The sequence below is a fragment of the Eptatretus burgeri genome, chromosome 5 (assembly GCF_056783735.1).
Source record: "Eptatretus burgeri isolate ZD-2024b chromosome 5, Ebu_testis_v1, whole genome shotgun sequence".
Taxonomy (NCBI): Eukaryota; Metazoa; Chordata; class Myxini; order Myxiniformes; family Myxinidae; genus Eptatretus; species Eptatretus burgeri.
Genome location: NC_140965.1, coordinates 83,198,414 through 83,222,862, shown reverse-complemented (window position 1 = coordinate 83,222,862; position 24,449 = coordinate 83,198,414). Strand labels below are relative to the sequence as shown.

At 40.7% G+C, this 24,449-nt stretch overlaps 2 protein-coding genes across 6 annotated transcripts in view; one reads left to right on the top strand and one right to left on the bottom strand.

Annotated features, from left to right (window-relative positions):
* LOC147026850 (uncharacterized) overlaps positions 1–24,449 on the top strand; it is a 94,963-nt gene that overhangs the window by 48,957 nt on the left and 21,557 nt on the right. Inside the window, exons 3-5 of one of the 5 annotated variants that reach the window (XM_085882701.1) lie at positions 3,153–3,253; positions 7,687–8,131; positions 20,073–22,529. The exons of 1 other annotated variant lie outside the window; for it this stretch is intronic. In XM_085882701.1, the coding sequence (XP_085738827.1) occupies positions 3,234–3,253; positions 7,687–8,131; positions 20,073–20,183 (576 nt within the window). In that variant the 5' untranslated portion in view covers positions 3,153–3,233 and the 3' untranslated portion in view covers positions 20,184–22,529. Of the gene's footprint in view, positions 1–3,152; positions 3,254–7,686; positions 8,132–20,072; positions 22,530–24,449 lie in introns of those variants that run through there. 3 more of the 5 variants (XR_015058529.1, XR_015058528.1, XR_015058527.1) reach the window with 3 other exon arrangements.
* On the bottom strand, positions 1,511–15,367 carry CXCL12 (C-X-C motif chemokine ligand 12). Its single transcript, XM_085882703.1, has 3 exons — positions 15,222–15,367; positions 14,080–14,194; positions 1,511–3,045 (listed from the first exon to the last, which is right to left on the bottom strand). Exons 1-3 carry the CDS (start codon positions 15,280–15,282, stop codon positions 2,961–2,963), a joined length of 261 nt encoding a protein of 86 aa, XP_085738829.1. The 5' UTR covers positions 15,283–15,367; the 3' UTR covers positions 1,511–2,960.

Below are 24,449 nucleotides of genomic sequence, written 5' to 3'. Positions count from 1 at the left end.
CTGACAACTGACTGAATTCGCCCCGTGCTCGGCGCTTTATAGTGCAGCAGGAGAAACCATATGCAAATTTCCCGATCAGGATCGGCTCGGGGCAGAGCCACGCTCACCCATTGGACAGAGGAAAAGTGGGCGTGAATCATTCCTGATCCTCGAATTTGCATATACCGATTCTACTCCGACGCGCCTGGAGGCGGGGCCAAATCGCCCCGCGCTTAATGATTGGACGGATCAGAAGTGGGCGTGAATCATTCCTGATCCTACTTCCCCTCGGAAAGGCCGCTCTTTGTACCCGCGGCTCAGTGCGCGCCCTGTACAAGGCCAGGACAGCCCGACGCTCGGCGTTCACAAGCGGCGCGGGAATGGCCGCAGAAGGAGAGGTGAAGGCGGTGGAGGGTCTAAAGTGGCAGTCCCTGGCCACGGTGACGCTTGGAATGGTGGTGATGCGATGATTGCGAGAGCGAGTTGTGAAGGTAAAGGTCGTGGCTGTTGGCGTTGTTGTTGTTGTTGTTGTGAAGCGGCGTTGCAGTTGGTGGTTGTTGTGTGATGGCGGTTGAGACGTGGTTGGTTCAAAATAAAGATAGAACAGAAAAACGGCTATCTTGAAGGGTCGCAGCCCGAATGAATCACATTTATTCCCCTTAAACAATGGGTTTGGGCTAACTACACATGTACTTACAGAGATATCTCACCTACGGGACCTGAATGGTGGTTTGCGAATTTCCTCAACCACAACAATATCAACATCGTTTGGATACTCTTTCATCAAAGTTTCTACTGTTCCATGTAGCTGTGCCTCTGAAGCTTCTAAATCAACTAAAAATGAAAGAGAGAGAGAGAGAGAGAGAGACAGAGACAGACAGACAGACAGACAGACAGACAGAGACAGAGACCCTAAGAGACCCTAAGCTGTAGCTTGTTTAGCATATGCCTAAATCTGGCACTGCAAACACTCAATTTTCACTCTTGCACTTTCTTGGAGTTTTCTTAGTATGCATGCAAAGTTTATGGTTTTGGAGTTATGGAGGAGACACACACACACACACACATACACACACAGACACACACACACACACACACACACACACACACACACACACACACACACACACACACACACCACACACACATTGACATGTATTAGTATGGATATATTACAACATGGTTATATCGGTCGAATCATTTCAATTTCACCCCTCCCCCAAAAGGAATAAAATGCCAAGATTGGCAAATAATATATCTATATTTTTAAAACTTGATGGAATCAAACGAAACGTGCACAGGCACATCTTCAGGGTTCCCTCATTAATCCCTGAAGGTTTCAGCTTCTCAGGACAAATCCTCTCGGACGACTGTATGAAACATACAACACACCTTCCCCTCATTGTATAGGTACAGTAAGTTGTTTTCCCATCCATCCATCCATGACTTTCCATGATAATCTGATCCATCTGGAAGTGATAAAGTTTGTTGACGATTTGTTTTTCCAACAAAGGCAGCAAGAAAAACAGCATTTTCGAAATACTTTCCTCTTTATTATAATATCCATCCAAACACGATGAAAAGTAATTCTTGCAATATAAGCGAATATATAATACATTTCAATACTGCTACAAAAATATAGTGTCAATATGATATTTCCTTTTCTTGTAGTTCATTAATGAATTGTGGTGGCTACATACTGTAACTCGTGATTGCATTGCCATTCCATATTGTTTATCCATTATTCCATATTCATTTTATGTATGCAATTGAAGTTTCCTTTCCACGTATATTAGTTGTACTGCCACTTTTCTCTGAACAGGTCGTTGAATCTGCAACCCTCTGTTTATGGGCCCCAATTATTTCCAGCTTCATGTGAGGTCGTAGTCGGGGGAAAGTTTTTGGTCCAAATCTTTCACCAACTGGCTACTCGGGCATAACTTTGGACTGGAGGTGATTTGGGCAGGAATTTCTGATTTGTTCAAGGTACCGGCGAAAACTCGCCACCTCTTCTTGAAAGACACCGTGGGATCTTTAATGTCAACCAACAACCAGCGCGGGCAGACAAGCCACCTGGCTTAAACGTCCATCTGATGAATGGTGTACGCATTTATACCTCGTCCAAAATGAGAAACACCAGGATAGTTTATATCTGGATCGTTGGATCGGGATTCTAACCCTGGCAAAACAGCTCAAAGGCAAGTACACATACCTTTCGGGTGTCCTACCAGTACCAGCCCATCAGTACAGCTGTTAAATGCAGAGAACAAATCAAACAGTGGGCTTGGCCCGCTCCCACATGACCATGTCATGCAAGCTCATGGAGCATGAGTTTGTAACATCAACATGTTTGCTGCACAATGGAAAATAAAAGTACAGGATGGAAGAAGCACTACACTCTGCAGGTAAAGGATATACCGTACAATAATGGTCCACCATACTAACGTGCTCTTTAAATGTGAAACTTGTCTATAGGGTTTACATGGCTGAAACTGCTTGTGACGACTTATTGTGATGTAAATATGCTTCACAGCCAATTAGGGGCTCATGAAGGCAAACATGACTGGGAAAGTCAACGGAGTTGCGTCTACTCCCTTGTGATACATCGTTTTGCAATCAGGATGCAAAGATGATAACGACAGGAATTTTCAGTTTTAGAAAACAAAGTTTAACTTTCTAAACTGATATTACTTTTAAAATTCGAGTGCAGAACTACTGCGATTGAAATGAAACAAATCGTCAAAAAACGGATCACCATTCATCTAGAGTCATCAGCCGACCCATGAACCTCCAAGAGGAACCGATGAATGTGAGTGATTGGAATTATGAATGAAGTTTAGCCGAAGTGGGTGTTGCATTGTGGAAGAAGTAACAACTATTTCCCGATGTATACTGAAATGTATAGATGAAGCTGTGTGAAGGACGTGGGTGATTTTGAGTACAATTGGATTTCCTTGAGCAGCCAGCTGCGCTGGTCCATGTCATTGCATTCGTTTTGCCACCTTGAACAACCATTTCATTTTTGGGTTGACGCACACTCTCTTGTTCGATCCTCGAAGCACTGCCCTGAAAACGATAGACAAGGAGAAGCGAAATGTCGTTATATGCTGAACAATTCCCGCCACAACTACCATACAATCACAAGTGATACAAACTTGTTGTGTCGGGGTCAGCAGGGAAAAGGTCAAAGTCACATAAATCAAGAAAAAACACGGTGTTGCTGTGAAGCCATCCGTGAGTGAAACTGTGAAGCCATGAAAGAAGGCGTAAAGCCGTGAGTGAAACCGCAGTCACACACACACACACACACACACACACACACACACACACACACACACACACACACACACACACACACACACACACACACACACACACACACACACACATACATACATACATACATACATACATACATACATACATACATACATACATACATACATACATATATATTTCTTAATTATAGACTGTTTGAAAGTCAGTTGCACTGCAACTAAGTTTATTAATTACGTACAATTGGAACGAACGTACCTTTTAAACGTTTTGACCCTTTAGACTACCGAGACTCCTTTAAGACCCTTCAGACGATGTTAGACATTTACATCCTTTAGATCCCTATAATCCCTCTATATACTTTGACACCCCAAAACCCTTGAAGAACTCTATGACCCACAAAAACCCCGTGAAGACCCTTAAAACCCTAAATATCACAAAGACCCCCATGACTGCCAAAGACCTCCCAAGACCCCCTAAGCACCTGTAGATCTCTGTAGACCGCTAAGACCCATTTTACCTTTATGACTCTTTTGACACTTTAGACACCTTCAGATCCTTTTACCCTTTCGACCTTTCATACCCTTTGGACACCCTCAACCTTTACACATTTTCACCTCTTAAGTCTATTGATTCCCTCTCGACATCTTAGACCTTAACACCATTTAGACCCCTTGCAGCCTTCATCCATGTTAGAGATAGCTTGACCATTCAGAGGTTGAGACCACTTAGACCTTTTTCGACCATTTTTACATGCTTGAGAGATTGAAACCCTTTCGACCAGGTCAGGTATGGGAGTAGCGTGTTACTGCGTCCACTTTCCGCCGGTACTCCAGGGGCCTCCGTCTGGCCATCACCCAGGCAAAAGCCTGGCCTATCCCCATCTCCTTGAGATGCTGATCAACCTGCTGCAACCAGGAGGCACGTGGTCAGCTCATTGGCCTCCTCCACTCACGAAACTCCCTTGCTGAGAGAATCTGGTGAGCAGGATCAACATCAGAAAAATGAGCCACAGGCCCATACAGCCACAGCTGATGCTCATGGACTATGCAGGTAACAAATCTCATTTGAGTCTCTCTCAGCAACTGCTCGTTGGACACAAAGTCTGACCAACGGTAGCCAAGGATTCTCTGAAGAGACGTGACATCAAAGGAATTAAGTCGCCGTCTTAGATCCCTGGTCAGAGTCCAAATCTCACATCCATAGAGCAAGATGGAAGCACCAAGGACCTGAAGCCTCAGACTTTCGTCCTCCCGTACATGTACCGGCAGTGCCACACCCCATGAACCAGTGAATCCATGACTCCCCAAGCCAGGCCAGACATCTGTTCACCTCAAGCTCACAGCCAGCAGAGACATGAATATCACTGCCAAGGGAAGTGAATCTCTCCTTGGCCTAAACATCCAAAACCCAAACAGGTACAGACGAGATGGCAGCATTCAATATGTCATTGATAGCCAGGATCTTTGGTTTTACCCAGAAGACCCATAGTCACAGTGGCTCCGATTCCTCATTCGTGCTTTGAGGCCCCCAACATGGACATCCCATGTTTCTGCAAGGATAACGGCATCATCTGAGAAATCAAGGTGAGAGATCGAAGCACTGCAGCATGATCTCTCCAACATCTTCTGCAAAATCCAGTCCATGCAAGCGTTGAGTGTAGGGGCCAATCCACAACCCTGACGAACCCCAGTAACAACAGGAAATGTCGGAGATGGAACCACCACACCTCACTGCACTCTGTTCTAACGTATAGTTCAAAAATAAGATCGATTAACTTTGGTGGCATCACGCGAAGTCCGAGAATCCTCCAGCAGATATCCCAATTCATTGGATTGAACGCTTTGCAGAGATCAATATAGGCTGCAAGCCGCCCCTGCTAAAACTCTCGTATGCGTTTTTTGAGGACCCGAAGAGGAAGGATGCGGTCAATCATGTCTTCGTTGGTGTAAAGCCAGACTGCTCCGGGCTCTGATCCCGAAGCAGATGGTGGCAATAATTAATAATTATCCTCGCATTATCATCCTTTTTAATAATTATCCTAGAAAAAAACTTGCCCATCACTGAGAGCAGCATCATCCCTTCGTAGTTGTTGCAGTCCTGGCAATCACCCTTCACTTTCAGGAGAGGGTCAACGAGACCTCTTTTCAAATCAGTTGAGATGAAGCCTGTGCTCGAAACAGAGCAAAGAGCTGCATGCAATGACATGAGTACAACATTTCCACCAGCCTTTGGAACTTTAGCATGGATGCCACAGATCCCTGGCATTTTACCCCCCTTCAACGGGTTCACTGTAACCTGTTTCCACAAACAAAGGTGGTTCACAGTTGATTGGAGGGCAGCAATGGGGATAGTTATACCCCTGACATCCAACTCAACAGCCGGTGGGTCAGCTTGGTACAGCCACTCAAAGTAACAGACACAGCGAGCCTTCACTTTGGATTCCTCTGTCGAGTCCACCACTCTATGTTCTAACAGCAGTACACCGAAGGATGGGCTTGGAGGAATGCAATGCTTGAATTCCTCTGTAAACAAGAAGAAAATCTCTCAGTCACAGGTCCCTACCCCTTCACAGATTCCTCACACCTGGGCCTCCTTGTCTGCCCTCAGTACACGTACAGTTTTACACCTTAGCTCCCTGAACAGCTCAGCTCTGCCATTAATCCTGGCCCTGCAACTCTGATCAATGGTATTCAGTGTCCCTCGGGAGACAAAGTTCCTCTTCGCCTGACGGTGGATTCCAAGACATCTGCTGGCAACATCAAGGTTGGTAGAATTGAAGGCACTCCACAACTCTTCAGGATGCCCCACACCACCCACACACCCCAAATCCTGACTCACTCTGTTCGCAAACTCTTGAGCTTTCCTGTTATATATTGGTTTAGCCCCATCTCTCACTGGTGAAAGAATCACTTTAAAAATTATCAGATCCGGACCCGGATCTGGATCTTCACCAAAATTGAATCAATTCTTCCTTGTCAGACACCCAACAAGTCCACCAAGTTTCATCCGAATCCGTCCACAACTTTTTGAGATATCGTGCTATATATAGTTTTTGGTCCTATCTCTCAATGATGAAGAATCACAAAAAAATTCTACTAGTCGGATTCGGAACCGGATCTTCACAAAAACCGAATCAGTTCGTCCTTGTCACACATCGAACCTGACCACAAAAATTCAACCGCATCCGTCCACAACTTTTTGAGATATCCTGTACACATATAGACAAAAAGACAGATAAGCCGGTAGGTGACATGGGTGGTCGCTACATAATTGCATACTAGTCATACAGTTTTCGACAAAGAGGTTGATTATAGTGCGCATAAAAGCACGGAAGCCGATTTTTGATTTTCGAAAAAATTAATTTTTAAAGATTTTTCAAAAATTTCAAAGTCCCGTTGCTAGGCAACGGTGGTGTCCGTAGCAACGGTGCTCAAAAAGCATACAACCCGATCCTGGTATGAACCTACCTGTCAAGTTTCATCAAAATCGGTTGACTTCTCTGGCCTCCAGAGCTGTCCATTACATACAAACAAACATACAGACAGACGGAAAAAGTGAAAATAAGGGTCGTCTAGCAGCGACCACCCAAAAGGGGTGAAAAACATAATCACCTTCACCTTTGGTGGTGGAGGTAAATGAGCATTGAAAGAATTTGTCGGTGGTTGCTAGGATAGGGCATGCAGCATGTTCAAATCGGTTATTGATGACAGTTTGAGACGATGGTGAGATGGAGGTGCCGTGTCATCAGTGCCGGATTAAGGCATGGGCTTTATGGGCTGCAACCCAGGGGCCTATGCCAGCTGAGGGCCTCCAGAAATTAAGTGAAATTAACTTACTGTGAAAAGTTACTTCATTTGTAAATGCAGAATGAAAGTATAAGTATGCTGAATTATCTCTTTGAAAAGGGCTCAATTAATATACTGTATTATATACTGGAATTTTTTTTCTTGCCCATTATTCCAACTCGTTGGCACTGGCAATCCTGATTACAATGAGACGATCTCGTACTCGCTTAGGGCCTGTACAAGAAATCGCTCATTCCATCAAAACTTTCCTTCTTCTTCTTTCATCATTGCTTTGCGGTTGTGCTTGCACCAAAGACAAAAGTGCTGATAGAGGGTAGATTAGCATTGTTCTGTGATGTAATTTGAATTTACGTTATCCTATACATTTTGTGGAATTCTGCAATTTGTTATCTTCATACCAAGTCAAAGTGTTATAGTTGTGTCTCATTGTGGCAACTTGTCAAGCATATATATCTGCAAAGGCCTACCTTCCTTTATATAGGATTTTCATTTTACCATTTTTTATGAATAACGATAGCAATTTTTTCGGACCAACTGAACAATCGGGGTCCGCGAGTGCGCATGTGCAGCATGCGCACTCACGGACCTCGATTGTTCAGTCCTTCCATTTTCACCCTTTTAGATTAATCATGTCGGAGAAGAAGAGGTTTGAGAGTGGAGCAAACAAAGTTAAAAAAAAACAACAAGAGAAGATGCTGAAGCATGAAGAACTTCTCAGTAAATGTCCAAAGTTATTTGATTTTGGGTTCAACTGCAATGCAACAGCAGCAGTGGAACAGCAAACAGAGCAGACAAAAGATGCATCTCAACCTAGTGATTTTGATGGCAACATGAAAGAGGTTGAGGTGCTAGAAGTTGAAGTTGTCTCTTGCGATACCAATGTCACAAGAGTTGATGATGATGAGCAGCCTGAGCTTGTCCACCTGAGGAAAGAGGACCTGGGATCCGAGTTTCAAGATGACATTGGTTTGTGGAGTACCTCAAATATAACAGAAGAGGTACGTGGCTTTTGGTGTAAACAAGATCACGTGGAATACCAGCACCATGATTACGACTTTTCTTCATCAGTAAGTCAATACCCTGATCAGAAAAGAAAATGTTCTCATTCATTGATATTCCGAAAACATATAACTGGTGAGAATATTAAAAGGGAGTGGCTAATGTATTCTCCCTCAACAGGAAATGCCAAATGTATATTGTTTTGCTTGCGTTCTCTTTGACGGTATACATGGATCAAAAACCCAGTTCTCCATTGGTGGATTTTCAGACTGGAAACATGCCTCTACACGGATTTCAGGACATGAGAACAGTTCTGGACATAAGACCTGTATGATGACATTGATTTCTAGACGAAATGCACTTGGACGAATCGATTCAATGTTAGAAATCCAATTCACAAAGGAAAAATAATACTGGGGAAAAGTAATGCAAAGAGTAGCTACAAACCTTTTCAAGGTTTGATATTCATCGGACAAGTGGTTCCCAAGTTATGGCCATTTTCTTTTTTTACCAAACCAATGACAGTACACGGTGCTATGACGTCACAATTGACGTCACAAGTCTTTTTTTTTGCACGTACGGGCACGCATGTATGGGCACGCACATACGGGCACGCACTAGTATAGCAAAATATGGTAATCAAAGACGAGGAAAAGCTTCATATCTATCTTCAACAATATGTGAGGAAGTCATAGAGATTATGGGAAACGAAGTATTAAAAACTATTGTAAAAGAAATCAAGGAAGCTAAATACTTTTCTCGAAGTGTTTATTCAACACCAGACATATCACACACTGATCAGCTGACTGTGATTATTCGCTATGTTAGAAAATCAGATCATAAGGTGGTTGAACGTTTTCTTACTTTCATTCCCATTGCAAGTCACACTGGAGAAGCTCTTGCCGACATTGTCTTGGAATTCTTTGAACAAATTGGAATTGATGTAGCTAATCGAAGAGGACAGTCTTATGACAATGCATCAAACATGTCAGGATGCTACAAAGGGCTTCAGGCACATATTCTCGGCATCAATCATCTTGTCCATTACATTCCATGTGCTGCACACTCACTTAATTTGGTAAGTGTATGTGCTGCGGAAAGCTGCACTGGAGCAGTTTCATTTTTTGGTCTAATACAAAAACTTTACAATTTCTTTTCTGCTTCAACTCAACGTTGATCAGTAATGCTTCAGTGCCTTAAAGCTGAAAGTGGAAGTGAATCTACATTGGTACTTAAAAGAGCATCAGATACTAGATGGTCTGCAAGGGCCGATGCCACAAAAGCCTCCTCTAAAGGGTACATCTATTTTCAAGAAGCTTTGAAGTTAATCTCAGAAAATGTAAATCAGAAGGTTGACACTCGTTATGAGGCAAAAGCTATACTCAAGCAGCTATCAAAACTGGAAACAGTTTTCTTGGCAGACTTCTGGGCTGTCATACTTGAGAGGTTCAATCAAGTCAGCAAATCACTTCAGCATGAAACACTGGAGCTTCAATCAGCTATTAAACTTCTTACATCACTACTGGAGTTTTTGATGTCACTGCGGAATCAGTTTGAAGTGTTTGAAAATAAAGCAAAAAACAAAGTAGAAAGTATGAAATACCACGACGAACAAAAACGAGAGCATAGGAGAAGAAAACAAATCAATGATGGTAATGCTGACGATTGTGCTTTGCGAGGAAGCCAGAAGTTTAAGGTGGAAACATATCTACCATTCTACCCATCATAGATAAGTTATGCTCAGCTCTTTCTCATCACATTGAAGCATATAGAAATGTTCATTCATTGTTTGGTTTCCTGGTCGAATTTCCAACAATGAACGATGAAGACATTTCAACAACAGCAGCCAAGTTTCAGAAGATTTACTCAGATGACATCGAGCCTGAATTTGTACCAGAAATTGTTCACTTTAAAAACTTTGTTGGGAAATTTGATGAATTCAGGGACAAGCATGAAACACCACAAGCTTCTGATATCTACACCCTTGTGCTAAAAAATGGATTAACTTCTTCATTCCCTAATGTTGAAATATCACCGGATTTACTTGTGTTTAATGATAACTAATGTGACTGGAGAGAAGTTTCTCCAGGCTGAAACGTATAAAGAATGTACTCAGGTCAACAATGACACAAGAACGACTTAACAGACAAGCTGTCATGGCAATTGAAAATGATGTTCTCAAAAATTTACAATTTACTGATGTTTTGGAGAAATTTGTTACCAAGAAATTACGCAAAGCAAATGTTTGAATTTTAATTTTGTTTAGCCTTGTCAAATAAATTTAATATTTCAAAAACTTATTTTACTTTTGAAAATATCACAATATCTCTTCTCTTTTTGTTGGGTTACACTTGCACCCATCTATGCAGGCCTAATGTTGACATCATGTTGTAGAAGTTGAACAAACTGATTTCAAGAATCCGAAAATCGATTTGCATGCTTTTGTTAATTATCACTGGGGGGATCACAGTATCTGTAGCCCAGGGGCCGACAAAATTGTAATCCGGCCCTGTGTGTCATGGACATGTCTGCAAGGTAAAGTGTTCAGCACTTAATATTCAGTGTTATCATATAAAGTGATTTAAGTATTACTACATATGAATAACTTTAATCATACAATAAAAGTAATGATTAAATAAGCTTGAAGAAGGATATAATGGTGAGGGTGGTGGGCTTGGGATCCTCGGATTCTGAGTTTAAATCCCACTCGGCTGTTGAATTAATACCAGGTGGGGTTGATTCTGCCTGTCATCCTTCCGAGGTTGGCAAAATGAGTGCGAGCTTGCTGGTATCCTGTGTCGGAGTGCTGACCCTTCCAGGATTGTGTCCAATAGCCAAGGAGACTGCTGAAGCAGCACCAACACAATGCACAGAGTATGGTCTCAATGGATGGATGGTTAGAAATTAAAAACTTTTCAAGAATAAAATATTTTGGGAAATATATTTCTTGTAAACATTTTTCTCTCTTTCAATAAAGTTCTGTGGTTCCCATTGTCAATATAAAACGGCTTCAAATTATTTTCTAACGTAGTTCTCGTTAATGCTAGCTCTCTAGCTGTCCATGCATAAACACAGCATCCGATAAAAACACCCCAACATGATCATAAGTTTGTCCTTATTATATATTTAGCATTATAACAAAAACTGGAATTAAGGGGGAACTGTCATCTTTTCAGTGTAAAAAGCTGTAAAAAAAAAAAATATATATATATATATATATATATATGTCCAATAGCTAAGGAGACTTCTAAGGCAGCAGCACCAATGCTCTGCAAAGAGGATGGTCCCAATGGATGGATGGATGGAATAAGGATATTCCATTGCTGTGTTGACTGACTGTCTGGATACAACTTTGAGGTTGTGGGTCCATTGATGTTGAGTAATCTACCGATGTGGACCTGCGACCGGGCTGTGGATCCGCCGTTTGGAGAGGTTCTGGGCTGAAAGGATCGAAACCTCGATGAAAAACAGTGCGCAGCTGATGATTCAGGCAGTTGGGAAATCAGTCAATTGTTTAGAAGTTAAGGTGATTACTTCAAATAAAATAGCTTTTGTAAGTACTTAGCAGTACATGGTGTGCGTGTGTGTGTGTGTGTGTGTGTGTGTGTGTGTGTGTGTGTGTGTGTGTGTGTGTGTGTGTGTGTGTGTGTGTGTTGGGCAGGGGGCGGGGTGGCGTGGGGGGGGGGGGTTCGTCTAGCTTCCTTCGTGGGACTACGGTGCAGTAATTGGTCTTTATTTAAAATTTTAATAGGCAGATATATAATCAAACTTGAGTACATTGGTTTATATAAACGGTGAGGGTTGCGTCGATGTCGAATTGTGTATGTTTAATGTAATTTACCTCGACAGTAGTGATGTGGAACACAAAGTGGGTCAGAACAAGCTAATGTATTAAAATGCTTGTATTTGGCAAGTGAGACTGTTTTTGAATGAATAAGGTTTCTCGTGTAAAATGTGTTCTTTTGCTTAATACAAGCTAAAATACACACTATTTGATGAAAAACACGTTTCTGAAATGAAAATAGTGATTTGGAACAAAATTGGGTTCAAAACAAGCTAATATGTTAAAAATTCCTTTTGAAAATTTTTTAAAATGGAAAACTCAACCAAAGCTTCCGAGATCTTATTTTAATATTCCGCATAACTTATGTGAATCGAATCAATTACACTGGTCTGCGTCATTTCAGAGGTCGAGGTTTTCTCAACGGTTCTCATATGCGTTTTGCATGCTGAATTTAGAAATGTATCTCATTTCGCTCAATCAGGTCAAGTTTTTTATCTTATCTCAATTTTAAGGAAAAAAATAATCAAAATTTTTGTTTTTTTTAATTAGCATTTTTTTAAGTTCAAAATCAGACTTACATTGACAGAAAATGTACAGACTATACCTATAATGACGCACAAGTACCGTTAATATGAAATTCAACATTAAAAAGACGAAGGAAAACAGCGACTGCTGGAGTGACTGAAGTTGGGTGTTGCCAGAAACAACGATTTATGTATATTTTTCTGAAATTGAAATGAAAGTAATTGAGAAGGCACTTTCGTCCACATTAAGTGTACTTGTACATCATTATATGTATAGTTTCTACATTTTCTGTCAATGTAAGTCTGATTTTGAATTTTTAAAAATGCTAATTAAAAAAACAAAAATTTTGATTACTTTTTTCCTTAAAATTGAGATTTTGAGATAAAAACTTGACCTGATTGAGCGAAATAAGATACATTTCTGAATTCAGCATGCAAAAAAACGTATAAGGACTGTTGAGAAAACCTAGACCTCTGAAAAAATATTTCAAATGCAGCCCAGTGATATCGAGGAAGTTTCTTGAGATTAGGTGATACTTTCGTTGAGTTACTATTATATACTTGTAGAATAGTTTACAAACTTGTTTGCTCATGACATTACAAAAATGTGGGTCTAAGGAGATGTAAGGGGTGGGGGGAGAGGGTTGCCCCCCAAAATATGTATTTGCTTCCTTCTCAGAAACTAGCCACATAATTTCGATGAAACTTAATCACAACCTTCATCACCCATGATGTAACAAATTTTGTTCATGGCATTAGAAAAATCTGGGTCTCAGGAGGTGTATGGGTGGGTTATCCCCCAAAATATGTATTTGCTTCCTTCTCAGAAACTAGCCACACAATTTCGATGAAACTTCATCACAACCTTCATCACCCATGATGTAACAAATTTTCTTCATGGCATTAGAAAAATCTGGGTCTCAGGCGGTGTATGGGTGGGTTATCCCCCAAAATATGTATTTTCTTCCTTCTCCGAAACTACACACAAAATTTCGATGAAACTTGACCACAACTTTCATCACCTGTGATGTACCAAAGATTGTTCACACCATTAAAAATAAATCGGGGTCTAAGGGGATCTATGGGGGGTTGTCCCCAAAAGAGGTATTCGTTTTCTTCTTAGAAGAGTAGAGGTAAAAAATAGAGGTAAACAAAAATCCATGGGTATTTACTTTTATCTCTGTTACATATTTTGTGGGTCATCCATGCCTACTCGTGGTTCCCTGGTTATCTTATCCAGCCACTACCAGGTGAGTGCCCACAGGTATTGCCCCAATGCTGCTATTTTTCATTGATTTGTAAAGATTTCTAAAAGCATTGTTTCACTTTGTCATTTTGGGTTATTTTGTATCGATTAGTGATAATTTTTTAAAAATGTAATCCATCTAAAATTCAGGCTGTAACACAACAAAATTTGATAAAAGTCGAGGAGTGTGAATACTTTTTTAAGGAACTGCATATACAGTTCAGGAAATATTTGTTTTTTTACTAAGTATATACATGCTATAATTACACATGGAGAATTATAATTAAATGATGGTGTTTCTCTGACTATTGTGAATACCCTGTTCGTATAACCTTTTGAATACCACTTGTATCAATTCAACCCAACTAGAAACTATAAACACGGTAAATAAGAGAGGTGGTGGTTTGTTTCCATGGTTACAGTGAGGACAGCCACTCTTGGAGTACCGTACATTCTCCTTACATGACTTGTAGTGGGCAGTTGATGAAGCGGAAGATTCGCAGGCGAGCGATGTATCTCGGTTTGACGTTCTGAACCACCCGGCAAGGACAGCGCAACTGCAGGGAAACGGTGATGGCTGCAGGAGTTTGTGGGCGAGTGGGGGAGGACGGGGGGGGGTGTGGGGGGGGGTGAGTGAGAGTTCAATTTTAAAACACAGCAGAATCACAGTCAGAATATTACAATCACAAGTCTCTGCACATTCAGCAAAACGATATAATCAGTCCGAGAACAAATTGCTGAGACTTTCCATTTCCGCTTTGTGATCTCATAATCAAGGTTTGTATAAAAGGCAATCAATTGTTGGGAGATAAACAATAATGATGGAAATTCGATCAGAGGGGATTTTACATTACTTATTCGCATTTTGCTTTGTTTGTCTTTCTATTTCTTTGTTCATTTGGATTTATTTGACTTGGGAGAGAGGAAGGGGTGGAGGAATAGGGGAAGAAGATGGAAAACTCAACCAAAGTCCCCATGATCTTATTTTAATATTCCACATAACTTATGTGAATCGAATATCGAGGAAATTTATTGGAATTAGGTGATACTTTCGTTGAGTAACTATTATATACTTGTAGAATAGTTTACAAACTTGAATCATAAAAGTTCGACAAGGTGTAAATATTTCTCAACTTATTTAATTACGATTTGATATAATTTCAAACTCGAGCATAACAAAGTTATGTAGTGAAATTAAGACAACAGCAGCAAGCCCAAAACATCCTCAATTATTACAATAACAACTCCAAAAGACCTTAAAAATAAAAGCAAAACTTTGGTGGCCATAACATTGCCAAGGCAGGTTGGGTCTAACGTTTGTTTTCGTTTTCTTTCTTCTGTTTTTTAAAGCCAAATGTCTTTTCATTTTTCGAGGCTGGAGTAATTGATGCTCGTCCATTATCGATAAATAAGGAATAACACAAGTACAAACGTACTGAGCAACCAGCTGAATTCCGACTCTGGTATGGAGAGAATATTTGACTGATTTGGAGAGCATGTCCTTGGTGCCTCCGAAGCATCGAAGGAGTCAATACCATTCGCTTGCGAATCTAACGGATACACCATAACGCTGATGTACGACCCTATTCAGGTGCAACACTCACCACGAGCAAACTCCAGGCTCACGAGGAGGATGAAAACGAGCACCAGTGTCGTGGAAGCCATATTGGTTTGACTGGTGATTCTCCCTTTGATGCTTTCACTAAGATCTGCACAAGAAGTCCAGCAAGTTTTATTCTCTCCTAGAGAGGGAGGAGTGGGTCGTTTAATAAACATATATATTTCTTGTTTGCGATTTATTTTCCCTGTAGTCAATTGTTTGGCCAAAGTTTACATAATTTGCCTTTTATCCCGAGATAGACTGCCCAGGGGTCACTTCTTGTTTAATCTCACGTCATCAACTATATATTCCCCAACATCTGTTTTATTTCGATCTGTTTACTTTCTCGTGGAATATCTACTTAATAGGTACGCAAATCAATTCCTAAATTTTTAATGGCAGGTGAGCACTTTATTCCACAGAATTATGAGCACAAGTCAGAAAGTAAAGTGAATTTGTAAATTACCCAGCGGATATGTAACTTGTGGGGTAGAGTTTAATTTTTCCACGTAGTTTCCCCTTGTGTGCACACACGCACACACACACACACACACACACACACACACACACACACACACACACACACACACACACACACACACACACACACACACACACACACACACACTTCTGCCACTGCTTCACTTGGGAATGGATGCCCTTGCAACAAAATAATGTTGGTTGGTCCCTGAACCATTCCTCCATCGCCACTTGCACCTCGTCGTCATCATTGAATTGTGGATTACGAAGCGTGTTGACCGTGTTAATGAGACAGATCAGCAATGGCAACGATATCACATATTGATATCGTGGCCCGCAAAAGTATTCTTCCCCTACCAATAATGCCACATTTAGATGAATTGTGAATTATGTAGAAAGAATTTTTACAAATTAACTTTTTTATTCATAACTGAAGAGATCAAATGAAACACTGTCATAGTTGAAGGAGGTTACATGGCAGGAATACCTGCAGAAAATCTAAATTCACTGGTTGCAAAGGTATCCAGCCCCTTTGGTCAGTACCTGGTGGAAACACCTTTTGCAGCAATGACTGCTTTGAGTCTTTTTGGGTAGGTCTCTACAATTTTTTTTAATTATCTTTTTTTTTAAAATAAGACAATAAGCGATTGCTTCAGCTTATATTATTATATTTATTTTTTAGAAATTTAATAGACTTACGCAAAGGAAAGATTTGTTTAGATTTTTGTTTGGGAAAGACTTTCACATCATAAACAATTTAAGAATCACCTTAATATTTACCTCTCTCATTTATTTATGATTAAAATTAAGCATCTTCAAGAAATAGTAATCTTTCTCAAGTCTATAGTGTCATCATAATTCCATTCTTCATTTCTTCCTCTTCACTTTCTTTTTCTTTATATCCCATCATTTCTTCATTTACATATATTTCTCCCTCTCTTTTTTTCCTCCTCAATTTCTCTCTCGTTAATCATTTTCACCATTACCTGAATATTCTTCCACTTCATCAACATCCCTCACAACCCTTGAGTCATGATCTCCCCACAGGATATCAAACATACTTTATATTCATCTGGATTTCTTGAAATTCCTATGTCTATGATTACTTTTTTCATAACATTATACCAATAAGATTGATTCTAGATTTTTAAAAGGGCTCTCCAGTACATTGCATCACTTATAGAACATTGTCATTATTTATTATTCTAATTAACTCAGCAGTTATAGCTTTATCAACTTCATTATAAAGCCACTCTTTCATTGAAAAATCTCCCATTTTAATGTTTTACAACATACCTATTAAAATACCAAGCAGAATATCCTTGAACACAGAAATGATAATTTCCCTAGCAAAAATAGCATTCCTTTCTTGTAGTAATTCTCTGCAGCCCACTGCGGTCGGACCTGTTTCCAACTACAGTATATGAGAGGACAATTCTTATACGAGTTTCATCTAAAAAGTAACGGGACTAAGCCTGCTGTGGGCTCCACTTGCACAACTTGAATGAACGGGTTGCGTCAGTCTTTCGCAACATTCCAGTAATATACTGTATGTGATTGGTGATGGTTGACTGCGCTAATTGTGTGATTTTTTTTTTACACGTGCTTTACACGTTGTCTAGTCTGAGTCGTCGTGCTATGAGTCGTGGGCAGAGAGTCAATCTGAAGTTTCTTGCCAAGATTGGCAAAACACCTTCCGAATCCTTTGCGATGCTGCAGCAAGTCTACGGGGAAGAAATGATGTCACGTACACGTGCATTTGAATGGCACAGGAGGTTCAAAGAGGGATGGGAGGAGGTTGAAGATTATCCACGGTCTGGAAGACCTTCAACGAGCAGAACGGCGGACAACATCGAATGTGTGAAGCAGATGGTGCATGCAGATTGTCGACTCATGGTGCGGATGATTGCTAAGGAAGTGTCCATCAACAAGGACACTGTCTGGAGCATCATCACTGAAAATCTCGAAATGCGCAAGGTGTGCGCAAAGAGGGTCCCCAAGCTGTTGTCTGAGGACCAGAAACGGCAAAGAGTCACTGTCTGTCAAGATATTATCGAGAGCCTTGAGGACAATCCAGACCTACTCGGGAGAGTCATTACTGGTGATGAATCGTGGGTATTCAAATACGATCTCGAGACCAAACGGCAGAGTCGTCAGTGGAAAAGTCCGGCATCACCAACACCAAACGAAGTAAGGATGTGGAAGTCGAAGGCCAAGGTGATGCTCATCGCGTTTTTTGACATCAAGGGCATCGTCCCCTTCGAGTTTATTCCACAGAGTCAAACAGTGAATCAATACGTGCGCAAGGAGATCCTCCGGTGCCTCATGAGATCAGTCTGGGACAAGAGGAGGGATCTGTGGGACAACAACGCCTGGGTGCTCCACCATGACAACGCCCCTGCTCACAGTGCCCTGAGCATCCAACAGTTTCTAGCGGAGAGGAATGTGCCCACTCTGGAGTAACCCCCATATTCGCCAGACTTGGCCCTTGTGATTTTTTCCTATTCCCCAAGCTCAAGGGGGTGATCAAGGGGACCCAATTTCCTGATGTGGAGGCCATCAAAACGGCCGTGATGATGGAGCTCTGGAGGATTCCAGAAGAAGCCTTCCAGGGGTGCATCGAAGCGTGAAAGAAGAGGATGGACAAGTGTGTGAGATTGTAGGGAAACTATTTTGAAGGGGACAAGCTGTGATTTCAATATATTTTTTGGAATAAAATTTCTGTGAAGTCAGTCCTGTAACTTTTTAGACGGACTTCGTATACTATCTATCTATAATTCCAGCAATGTGTGTGTGTGTGTCTGTGTCTGTGTCTGTGTCTGTGTCTGTGTCTGTGTCTGTGTCTGTGTCTGTGTGTCTGTGACCGCTGTTTCTCGACAACCGCTGGACTGATCTAATTGAAACTTGCCAGATATATTGCTGGGGACCTGAGGATGTGCCTTTTCAAGGTTTGATATTAATCGGACAAGTGCTTCCCAAGTTATGGCCATTTATTTACCAAACCAATGACAATACACGTTGTTGCGTTGGCGTGGCCTATGGGGAAGGGAAGCTCAGCCGCGTTCCCCATTACGGGTTACAACGTACGGGCTTCCGGATAATGATGACTTCGTGTATTCTAATAATTTCTCGATTTATGCGCATTTATAGATAAACACAATGCCCAAAGTTATGATCGTTTTCATATTAGACGGTGCATAAATTTCGGTAACATCAGAGTGCTGGTATGCTCCGAAGCAGGAAGTAAATTATTTTTTGCACGTTTTTTTATTTTCGTGTATTCTAATAATTTCTCGATTAGTTATGCGCATTTATAGATAAACACAATGCCCCAAGTTATGATCGTTTTCATATTAGACGGTGCATAAATTTGGGTAACATCAGAGTGCTGGTATGCTCCGAAGCAGGAAGTAAATTATTTTTGCATGTTTTTTTTCTCCTCTTTCCTCTTCTCTTTGTGTTTTTCCTTGCGATAAAAGGCAAAATCAATGCAAGCGATAATTTGTGGATTGCAAGTGAACATTCCATATAGGCACACACTACTTCCGCATAGTGATGAATTACTGTATTCTAATAATTTCTCGATTTGTTATGCGCATTTATAGATAAACACAATGCCCCAATCCAGTCGTCGTTTACGAGAGCGAAGGAACGACCTGTGTGGTTGTTGTTTCTGGCACGCGGTTTGAAAGTTTTTTTTTGCATGTACGGCCACGCACGTACAGGCACGTGAGAGCGAAGGAACGGCCTGTGTAGTTGTTTCTGGCACGCGGTTTGAAAGTTTTTTTTTTTGTTTTGTTTGCACCTACGGGCATGCAGTAGTAATTCTAATTGTAGCATTTTTGCCTGAGTTTCTTGAAGTCGAATTCTTCTTCCATCCATTTATGTATCAGAAAGATTATTATGATAAAAACGATGTTTCAGAAATATATGTAATATTAATATGATGACATGCTTACTATTTTGACCCCCATCTTCCTGTTGTTAAATCAGTTTCTATTCCCTTGCTATGCAGAACTCTGTTCTTTTTGTCTTCATCTACACTAATAAGTGTGTGTGTGTGTGTGTGTGTGTGTGTGTGTGTGTGTGTGTGTGTGTGTGTGTGTGTGTGTATGTGTGTGTGTGTGTGTGTGTGTTGTTCAGAAAGCATAACATTTTCTCTCTGCAAACTGCCCCCCCCCCACCCATGTCTCTCTCTCTCTCTCTCTCTCTCTCTCTCTCTCTCTCTCTCTCTCTCTCTCTCTCTCTCTCTCTCTCTCTCTCTCTCTCTCTCTCTCTGTCTCTGTCTCTGTCTCTGTCTCTGTCTCTCTCTCTGTCTCTGTCTCTGTCTCTGTCTCTGTCTCTGTCTCTGTCTCTGTCTCTCTCCTTTTTCCAGATGGGAGTTTTTCTCCAAACAGCTTGGCTCCAGCCACGTCCGGCCAGTGTTCATGTCCGGACGGGAGTTTGTCTCCGGACATGTCCGGGTGGTGTTTGTATTATAACATGACCGGTAGAAAATGCATTTCAGATATTATTTTGTTTCCGTCTTCATTGTTATTCTATGCAGAATCATTTTGATGAGACGGTATGAATCGTAATTAATGCTCCACTGCACATCTGCCTTCTCATCCTCTCACCTCTCGCTGCCTTTCCTTCACCCACCCTGCTTCACTCTCCCTCCCTCCTCACTCTTTTCCCCTCCACCTCCACCTCCTCACCCTCCCTCCTCACTCTTTTCCCCTCCACCTCTTTACTCTGTCTCCTGCCTCGCTCTTTCCCTCTCCACATACTAACCCCCCTCTCTCTCCCTCACTCCTCTCTTTCTCTCCTCCCTATTTTCCTCCCCACCCCCTTTACTATTCCTGTCTGCGAAGCAATGGGGGGTATTTGCTGGTAATATATACCACGGCGAAAGCAACATTGAATTTTTTTTTCTTTAATTATTTAACATTTATTTTGACAATGGTGCTTCCATATCTTATCTCATTATCCTCACCAAGCAGATAATATTCTTCCTTATGAGATTGATGTAATTGTTGTAGGTCTTGTAAGTTGATTGAAAATGACCAATTGTATTCTAAATCATGCATATCATATGCCCAAGGTTATGTTGTCAAATTAATTCCATGTTTGTAAAATTTATGTTTGTAATATCTCTTTGTAAAATGTTTGAAAAAGCTCATTCCAATTGAATCATTGCATGATGTATGACTTGGTATTGAAGCGAACATTTTTGTATTTTTCGAATACCTAGCCATTTTGTTTGAGGTTGTATATTGTATCAAATCATTTAATCTCACGAAGTCAATTGAATTCTCATACACTTTTAAAAATCGTTTATGGATTTAGGAAGGTCTATGTAAGATGATGCTGATAATTAATGGGTCTGATTCAAGATGTGTAATTCTAAATACTTTACGTTTTGAATTACAAATCTTGAGCCTTCTGTTTGATCTTCTAAGTTCTTTATAAATAGAACAGTTTTTAAAATCAGAAAAATTTTCCGAGGTTTTCAGTTAAGTGCACATTGACCCCGGGCCAAACGCCTGAATTGTTTAGTTTTGTGACCCACCTCTGGTATCTACCTGAATTTTTGCATGAAGGTAGTTGAAATATTACTTTATAATAATTCAAAACTCGTCAGTGCAAAATTGCACGTTAATGAGTTATAGCATTTGTTTTTTTCAATTAAAAGATATATAGTGCCACCTCTTATCCATATGTGGAGAACTGTGTATACATCTATGGGAATATCCATACTGTACTTAAAATGTGTCCTGATGTAATAAATCCATTCAATTCACAGACAAGAAAGAAATCTTGCTCGGAAGAGGACAAACAAATGATTAACAATCGAAAGACATCTAAGAACCCATCTGAAATTAGGTTTAAGGAGGTGAAGGCCAGCAAATTTGTCACTTGCACACAAAAAATAGATGAAAAGGAAATCAACTGAAACCTTTGTCACCTTGTAACCAGTTGGGGTTACAATTCTCTTTAATATGTGTTTTAGTAAGCTATTGACCATGGTCTGAACACTTGAATTGTTCAGTTTTGTGCCCCAACTCTGGTATCTACTTTGGTTTTTCTGCATGTTGTTTAAAAACATATTTTCAATTTATATTCGTTACTCGTCGGTCATCAATCACCAAAAGTGCACAAAACTGTAAAAAAAAAATGCAAAAAACTAGAAGGGCACTCTGTAGAGCACATATCTCTGCCACATAATGCCTGGTCTTTGAGAACATATCGGGCCAAATACATTTTTGAGATATCATGCTATACACCAATATATCATTTTTGGCCCTATCTCTCAAAGGTGAAGAAACACTTTAATATTAAATAAATCTCGTATCCAGATCCGGATTCGGAGATCTTCCCCAAAATCGAATCAATTCATCCTTGTGATGCACCCAACCTGTCCACCAAGTTTCGTCCGAATCTGTCCACATCTTTTTGAGATATCGTGTTATATATCATCTTTAGCCCTATCTCTCAATGGTGAAGAATCACTTAAAAAATTATCGTAGTCAGATCAGGATCTGAATCTTAACCAAAATCGAATCAATTTTTCCTTGCCAGACACCCAACCTGCCCACTAAGTTTCATCCGAATCTGTCGAAACTTTTTGAGATATCGTGCTATATATCAGTTTCGCCATCTCTATCAATGGTGAAGAATAACTTTAAAAAATTATCAGATCCAGACCCGGATCCGAATCTTCATCAAAATCTAATCACTTCGGCCTTGTAACACACCAAACATGCCCACAAAATTTCATCAGGATCTATCTCCAACTTTTTGAGATATCCTGTACACAAGCAGACGAATGAAATTGCTCGTTGAGCAAGGAATTGCGGGAATAACTTTGTCATATCTCCATGATCTCTGAAAAAACAAAAACCTAGAAATCAATTTGGTTCTTATAAGTTGATATTGCTGCTGTTTAATGAGTTATAGCACTTAGTTTTGTTATGATCATAACTTGCAAGTCAATCGGACTTGAAATGGCGTTTTTATCGCAACTTGAAAGTTTTGACCCGACCCCCCCCCCCTGACATTCGACCCCCGACCGCTAAGAAGCATGTTAGTGTGATACCCCAATGAGACATAGGATTGGATGCAGTATTTGAAGAGCACATTTTGGATTTGGTTTGAAGTCGATACGACCATTTTAGCGGACGTTATTGCGAAAATAAGAATTTCGGTTTTTCGGTGACCTTGACCTCGACCTTGACCTTTGACCTAGATTCACCAAAAACGACAAGTGTCTAAGTTAGACCATGGCCGACGTCTGTACCCAGTTTGGTCTTGATCGCTGAAACGGTGTGGCTGCTACAGGGTAAACAAACACACAAACAAAAAGACAGACAAACAGACACAGAATGACACACACAACCCACCAACATAATTGCCAAAATCCGAAGGATTCCGGCAATTAACAAACAGACAGAACGGAGTGAAAACATAACCTCCTTCACCTCCAGTGTCGGAGGTAACTACGAAAAATACGAAATTATATTTTCTTCAAAATGTCTAATCACGGCACGTTTCTCATGAACCATCAGCAATGCAATGCATCCCTTGGCCGATCACATGCATTGTTTCACCGAACATCAATACTGGGAAATATGGAGATGTGCATGTCATCAGATGCCAGTGTCTCAGCAAACGATTCTGAAGACATTTCTTCTGTGTTTTACTGTATGCACGTAACTTCAGCTCACAGCAAAGTAATTCCATTTAGCAGAAAATGCTCGTGTAAATATAAAGAACTAGCAGGGGTGCATTGCCTGGTGCTGTTCTAATCCTGTTGGACTTTTGAAGAAATCAATTTTTTTTTGTGGTGGCCTAAAAACACATCCCTAAACCCACTAAATAATGGGGTCAGGGATCATTTAATATTACCTTTCACTTAGCTGCAAAGGCTTAGGCACTATAGAGCAATTAAAAAAAAAAAATCAGAACTTTTGTTTTTTCAAAATTTTCAATTTGTTGTTTTTACCTAAAACACTCCCCAGCATTCATTGATGAGCCTCTGAAAGTTTGAAGATCTGTTTGGCCATCTCTGATAAAAAAAAAGTGACACAGACAGACATCTCTCTTATCATATAGATGTGCTGCCCTTTGGAAAGAGTTGAAGGAAAGACCAGAAATTCAGGTCATCACCAATGCAGCAAATGACAAGTTTTCAGGCCCAGATGTTGAACAGCACCTGACAGTCATAAGGTGGGTGGTACACCATGCAAAGATAATATAATGTCTTTACTTGTTTCAGGTGGAAGAGGTGTTTTCATGTGAGAAGACTAGGGGCGACCATCCCCAACCACCCCCATCCATAGGTTGCGGATGATTGAATGACCCTTAGATACGAAGGTTAGCTACGTAAAGGCCCAGTCACACCTTGACGTTTTAGCCAGCTTATGCCGATTTTTGGGAAATTTGTCTAAAACGCTGGTACACGTTGAATACATTATGGGTAAGTTTTGATAACATTGAGAGCACGCTGAAAAACACTGCCATACGTCGTTGTACGCTGGCTTTAAACGTTGTACTTTTCGGTTGTCCTCAAATTTTCCATGCTTGAAATGTTAAGACTTATGCCAGCGTATGACTCACACGTTCCGCATAACGCTGGCCATAAGTTGTAGCCACGTTACGCGATCGTTGACATACGTCGACACATGTTACTTGTAAGGTACTCATAAGTCGAAACACGTCAAGGTAATGGTTAGCGTCAGTGTTCCAGACTCCCTGGGGTTTTTTTTCTTCT

Bases quoted from the DNA above. Each gene is read 5' to 3' on its own strand.
- CXCL12 (XM_085882703.1), bottom strand. From the start codon at position 15,282: ATGGCTTCCACGACACTGGTGCTCGTTTTCATCCTCCTCGTGAGCCTG. The intron at 14,195-15,221 runs GTGAGTGTTGCA...AAACTCCTGCAG, and splicing joins GAGCCTGGAGTTTGCTCGTG to CCATCACCGTTTCCCTGCAG. The intron at 3,046-14,079 runs GTAAGGAGAATG...TATCGTTTTCAG, and splicing joins AACTGCCCACTACAAGTCAT to GGCAGTGCTTCGAGGATCGA.